Source organism: Schistocerca americana, chromosome 4 (genome assembly GCF_021461395.2).
Source record: "Schistocerca americana isolate TAMUIC-IGC-003095 chromosome 4, iqSchAmer2.1, whole genome shotgun sequence".
Taxonomy (NCBI): domain Eukaryota; kingdom Metazoa; phylum Arthropoda; class Insecta; order Orthoptera; family Acrididae; genus Schistocerca; species Schistocerca americana.
In genome coordinates, this window is record NC_060122.1 from 539185997 (window position 1) to 539192327 (window position 6331).

The 6331-nt window shown below is 45.1% G+C and overlaps 1 protein-coding gene across 1 annotated transcript; it reads right to left on the minus strand.

Annotated features, from left to right (window-relative positions):
- Window positions 1-345: 345 nt before the first annotated feature.
- Window positions 346-2193, minus strand: LOC124613602 (probable palmitoyltransferase ZDHHC24). The gene is made up of 2 exons (XM_047142317.1): window positions 1753-2193; window positions 346-973 (listed from the first exon to the last, which is right to left on the minus strand). Exons 1-2 carry the CDS (start codon window positions 2140-2142, stop codon window positions 536-538), a joined length of 828 nt encoding a protein of 275 aa, XP_046998273.1. The 5' UTR covers window positions 2143-2193; the 3' UTR covers window positions 346-535.
- Window positions 2194-6331: the final 4138 nt, after the last annotated feature.

Below are 6331 nucleotides of genomic sequence, written 5' to 3' on the forward strand. Positions count from 1 at the left end.
GAAATAAAAGTTGCACTTATAACAGATATGCTCAGGCATTCATCACACAATATCTTAGTAGCAAAAATATAACACATAATTTTCATAATAATGGTAAAACTGATTAGAATGTGATTAAAATTCTGTCTGCAAAACCACCGGAAGATCTTTTATCATAAAGTCTTACTGAAAGATTAGCTTCAATCCATGCTAATTTCTGGTAGGCCTAAAATATTCTGACATGGTGAAGAAGTCAACTAATTTTTCTCAAGTTCAGAAATAGTTAACTGTTAATCTTGTGACACTTGGTCTCTCCTCGTGTATAAATTCTCTTGTTTGCCCAACTGACAAACAGATCCATAGATAGTTAATGTAAATGATATATTTTACAGTTGCTTCTCATAATACATATATACAACTCCATCTGTTTTAAACAAATTTTTGATGGTTTATAGAAGAAAACAAACAAACAGTGAACCACAATGTACAGACACTGTACACATTCATGAACTCCTTCCCTTGAGAATTATGCCAGTAGGAACGTGATAGATTTCCATCAATCAGTTTTCTGCAAATCATTCCAGTCTGTTCCATCATTTGGCAATTCTGACGCTACAAATGGAAATAACCAAGATATATGCCACCTCTTTCCAAAAGTCTGAGATAAGTTTTTTTTCAGACCACTATCATAGTATGTGATATTTTTGCCCTTTTCATGTGTTACCATTCCCTTGCACACTAAGCTGGTGTGGTGAACCAACAAAACCAATGTAAATATTGCACCAACGAAATTAATTATAAATATTAATAAGCATACTTGTTTTTCAGTAGCGTCTACGCCTAAAACAAGCATTGCCATTGGAAATATAAACTTTGTTATACCTAACAGAGAGAAATGTTCAAAGTTTTTCCATATGTAAAAGCAGTTAAGATAAGTGGAATAAAATGTACCAATGAACACGTACAAAAGAAACATATAAAAATATCTACACTCCTGGAAATGGAAAAAAGAACACATTGACACCGGGGTGTCAGACCCACCATACTTGCTCCGGACACTGCGAGAGGGCTGTACAAGCAATGATCACACACACGGCACAGCGGACACACCAGGAACCGCGGTGTTGGCCGTCGAATGGCGCTAGCTGTGCAGCATTTGTGCACCGCCGCCGTCAGTGTCAGCCAGTTTGCCGTGGCATACGGAGCTCCATCGCAGTCTTTAACACTGGTAGCATGCCGCGACAGAGGCACACAGGGCCAACACCCGGCATCATGGTGTGGGGAGCGATCTCCTACACTGGCCGTACACCACTGGTGATCGTCGAGGGGACACTGAATAGTGCACGGTACATCCAAACCATCATCGAACCCATCGTTCTACCATTCCTAGACCGGCAAGGGAACTTGCTGTTCCAACAGGACAATGCACGTCCGCATGTATCCCGTGCCACCCAACGTGCTCTAGAAGGTGTAAGTCAACTACCCTGGCCAGCAAGATCTCCGGATCTGTCCCCCACTGAGCATGTTTCGGATTGGATGAAGCGTCGTCTCACGCCGTCTGCATGTCCAGCACGAACGCTGGTCCAACTGAGGCGCCAGGTGGAAATGGCATGGCAAGCCGTTCCACAGGACTACCTCCAGCATCTCTACGATCGTCTCCATGGGAGAATAGCAGCCTGCATTGCTGCGAAAGGTGGATATACACTGTACTAGCCCCTTCCCGGGACAATGAATTCACGGTGTTCTTATTTGAATTTCCAGGAGTGTATAATTGTAATGACCGACACAACAACCAGTAAACATACAGTGATGGTCGCGCTTCAAAATGCATGTTTTACATGTATCACAGTGCCATGATCTTGGAGGAGCAACGGTTTCACACTCGGTGCAGTATCGCCAATTCTCTGGTTGTGAGGATGCTGTTACAATATTCTGCAGACTAGTGTCCACAACAACAACAGCAACAAAATTGCTTGCCACGTTTACCATTACATACGTAGCACAAATGAAATGTAGTGTATACCAAAATGACCACACGGAATGTAGAGCAGGCAAGACAATGAATAACTCGAAACAGTACGTCACTGGAATAATGAAAAGAACAAATAAGAAAGCTCCCAAGTCAGATGCAACTCTTGGTAATATCCTTTCCCTAATTTTCATTTCTTTTGCACTATCTCTCGTACACAAGATTGTTTATGTCAAAGAAACCAATCTTCCCATTTCATCGCTGCATTTCATTATATGATATCTTTGCCGTTGAATATACGAAGAGCACACATCTCAGGACCAAATATTTGTGAGAGGCAAGAATACGTATCATTGCTTCTCGTTCCACTCGCAACAATTTAAGCTGTACACTTAGATTCCTCCTATCTCACCGCATCCTTGGAAATTGTGACATATGCGTGGCAAGAAGGAATGTATCATAGTTGGTTGTATCATTCGCAGCAATTTCATATTTGTTTTTTAATCAGGCCGAGGTCACCAAATGGAAAGATCTCATTATCGAGGAAGCACTGGCTTATAAACAAATAACATCAAATATTGATAAACATACTTCTGTTATACGAATAAGAAACTCCTAGAACGAATTACAAACGCGGATGTTTAAAACAAAAAAACAGACATGTATCTAGATTTAAACCTACTTCCTTTTGCACAACAACAGTATATCTCTAATCACGGGATCTTAGTTAATATGTATTAAAAGATGTTTTATAAATGTTCACACTAACTATAGTACACTATTACAGACTATGTGTCATTAACTGACATTTACTTACAATAAATCGCACCTAGAGTGATAAATCTTCATTGTGTGTTAATGTTAAAATGTACTGTTATCATACGGAAAGAATCGAAATATGATGACCCCCTATATGGCTCTCAAAATTAACGAGCGAGAGACGTCATCTGACCGCTTTCCGATTTCAGCCCAGTTCCAGGCATACTTCCGATTTTTAGTCTCTCGTAATTTATGATGAAATAACTCACAATTAAAAAAAATAACCCTTCGCTACCCAGTCATTAATTCCGCGGATGTTCTGACATTAAGAACAAACCATTGCTGCAGTGCAGTGGCTGAGAGACTGCACTGGCGATCAACGGCAGCATATAGTTACGAATGAAACCGCAAATTGTGACTTCAGTTCCACATCAGCCGTAGAATATTTCAAAAGAAATGAAAATTTGTGCTTGACCAGGACTCGAACGTGGATTTGGCGCTCACGACAAAAGGGAAATGTGGTTTCGTTCCTGGTCCGGCACAAATTATCATTTAATCCGAAATATTCTACAGCTGATGTAGAACCATAATTGCAATTCAGTCACACACTTTCACTAGCATTTCAGTGTTTCATGCTTAATTTGTAAATTATTGACAAGTCGCAGAAGCTGTCAGAAACGTGAAGATCAATAATAACATTTTTTTGTATATGGCAGGATGGGAACCAAAAATTATTGGATTTGTGTCTCCACTTCCTGAGCCACTATTGATGTCGTTACCCACTACACCACTGTGATGATGTGTGTCAAATAACTGTGTCCTGTGTCATACGCCTACTAAAAGCTTTAAACGCCGATAACTCATTATTGGACAGTTAGCATCAAACTAAATTGTACCTTTTCGAGAGATCCTCAATCTGTTGGTCTTTTAAAACAGCATTGATTTACAGGACAAAAAAAATGGCTCTGAGCACTATGGGACTCAACTGCTGTGGTCAGAAGTCCCCTAGAACTTAGAACTACTTAAACCTAATTAACCTAAGGACAGCACACAACACCCAGCCATCACGAGGTAGAGAAAATCCCTGACCCCGCCGGGAATCGAACCCGGGAACCCGGGCGTGGGAAGCGAGAACGCTACCGCACGACCACGAGATGCGGGCTACAGGACATACGTTATAAATTGGTTATAATATAAATCACACAAAATACGAGCATGACGACATCCAGTATGGCTTCATGAAGGTGCTTCACCCAATGTATATCTTTGAAAGGAGTGCAGCCACAGGGATGAATCTTACCAGTGAGTTCAGTACTCAACTGGAAAGACTACTACACGAAGCAAAGCCGTGGTACGTAACCCCACAATCACCAATTTAAGCTGGGCAAGGTGTCGAATTGTTCTGCTGCATGGAAAAAATTCTATTACAGTTTATGTGTACTATATGACGCAGTGTGTGTTTAGTTTATAGTTGGCCCTTAGCTATTGCTCTGTACCTTCCTTGCTAGGACAATTTCGCAATTATTTTGCAGTATTTACATACGTAATTCCCGTATTGCAGCTAAAGTAGCTGAGTGCTGACGAATTATCCTTCTGAAAAATCTTACCTCTGTGCAAAAGATTTTTTGCTTTCATTTTTCGCATGTTATTTCCTGAATGATGGAACTATGTAGCGATATAAAACGACCAAAACATTGAAATGAAAAATATCTTGTTATAGTTACTTCATCATATATGTTGCTAACTCTCACACAATAACATGTGACACAAAGTGCATTTCTCTCTACACATGACAAGAAAAGTTCTGTACACATCATTAGGCAACAAAACTGCTAAACCATTGCATTATTGACATGTGGAATAATCGAGTCTACTGCCGGATGTTTGTGTCGCTCTGGCACAATATTTCGTCCACGTAACTCGTTGCCTTCTTCAGGTGCTACCTGAGACTGCCGTATTGGAGGATTTTGTCCACTATTTATGCCCAGAGGGCGCTGGGCGTCCTGTTTGAGGTCCGCGCCCGCCTGGCGCTTCTTGTAAGGTGTTGTCTCTTCCTCAGTGCTCCCTCGGACGCCCGCGCCCAACTTGGTCGCCATCTGTGGCAGCTCTCTGAGGCCCATCCTGTGTCGGGCGTTCCGTTGGCCGTCCGCGCCCGCCTGGTGCTGCTCCTGAGGTTTTGGCCCTTCCCTCGTGCTCCCACGGACGTCCGCGCCCGCCTCGTCCACCATCTGTGGTCGTGGCAGCTGTCTGGGGCCGGACCCGCGTTTGGCGTTCCGTTCGTGGTCCGCGCCCACTTTGCACTGCTCCTGAGGTGTTAGCACTTCCCTGGTGCTCCGACGGACGTCCGCGCCCGCCTCATCCACCATCTGAAGTTGTGGCAGCTGTCTGAGGCACGTCTCGCGTCGAGCTCTCCGTTCGCGGTCTGCGCCCGCCTAGCGCTGCTTGTAGGGTGTAGTCTCTTCCCCAGTGCTCCCTCGGACGTCCACGCCCGACTTGGTCGCCATCTGGGGCAACTCTCTCTGAGGCCCGTCCTGTGTCGGGCGCTCCATTCACGGTCCGCGCCCGCCTGGTGCTGTTCCTGAGGTTTTGGTCCTTCCCTGGTGCTCCCACAGACGTCCGCGCCCGCCGCGTCCACCTTCTGTGGTTGTGGCAGCTCTCTGAGACCCATCCCGCGTTGGGCGTTCCGTTCACGGTCCGCGCCCGCCGTGCGCTGCTCCTGAGGCGTTGGGACTTCCTTGGTGCTCCGACTGTCGTCCGTGCCCGGCTCGTCCATCATCTGCCGTCGTGGCGTCAGTCAGAGGCCCGTTGGGAGTTGCGTTTGCGGTCAGCGCCTGCCTGGCGCTGCTCCTGCAGTGTTACTACTTCTTGAAGAGTTTCTTCGGTCCTTTTCTTGGGCTCTGATAAGCTCCAGAGCCGGAGTCCACGCCGAGCTAAGCTGGTAATCGCTGTCTCGGTTTATTAGGTTGTCTGTGACCTTGATCTCGATGGCCTCCTTTATGACACTGTCCCAAAATCTTGGCATCTGTGTCACAATTTTAGTGTTGTTGTAGACCATTGAGTGACCGAGCTCCAGACAGTGCTCCTCTATGGCAGATTTGGTTGCCTGTCCGAGTCTGGGATGCGTCTGGTGTTCTTTGCACCTGACATCCACTGTCCTGGTTGTCTGGCCAATGTATGACTTTCCACACTGGCACAGGATGTTGTAAATGCCTGGTTTACGTAGCCCCAGTACATCCTTTACACTCCCTAGCATTGTCCCAACGTTGGAGGGTGGACAGAAGATACTCTTTATATCATATTTTGAAAGAATTCTGCTGATCTTTGCAGAAGCAGGTCCAGCTTATGGCAGGTGTGCCACCTTCTTCGCCTCCTCTGGCTCCTCTTCAGTACTCTGTGGTTGGCTGGTTGCACAAAGTGCCCTTTGGATGTCTGTGGAGGAGTATCCATTTCTGCTGAACACCAGCTGTAGATCTTCTATCTCTGTGGCCAGACTTTCCATATCCGACAGAGCCTGACCCCTGTGAACTAATGTTTTCAAGACTCCGTTCTTCTGTGCCAGGTGGTGGCAGCTACTGGCTTAAAGGTATAAGTCAGTGTGGGTGGGTTTATGATACACACTGTGCC

Coding starts and splice junctions, on each gene's coding strand:
- LOC124613602 (XM_047142317.1), bottom strand. CDS start 2,142: ATGAAAATTAGGGAAAGGATATTACCAAGAGTTGCATCTGACTTGGGA. Junction 974..1,752: donor GTTGTTGTGTCGGTCATTAC/AATTATACACTC, acceptor TTCCATTTCCAG/GAGTGTAGATATTTTTATAT.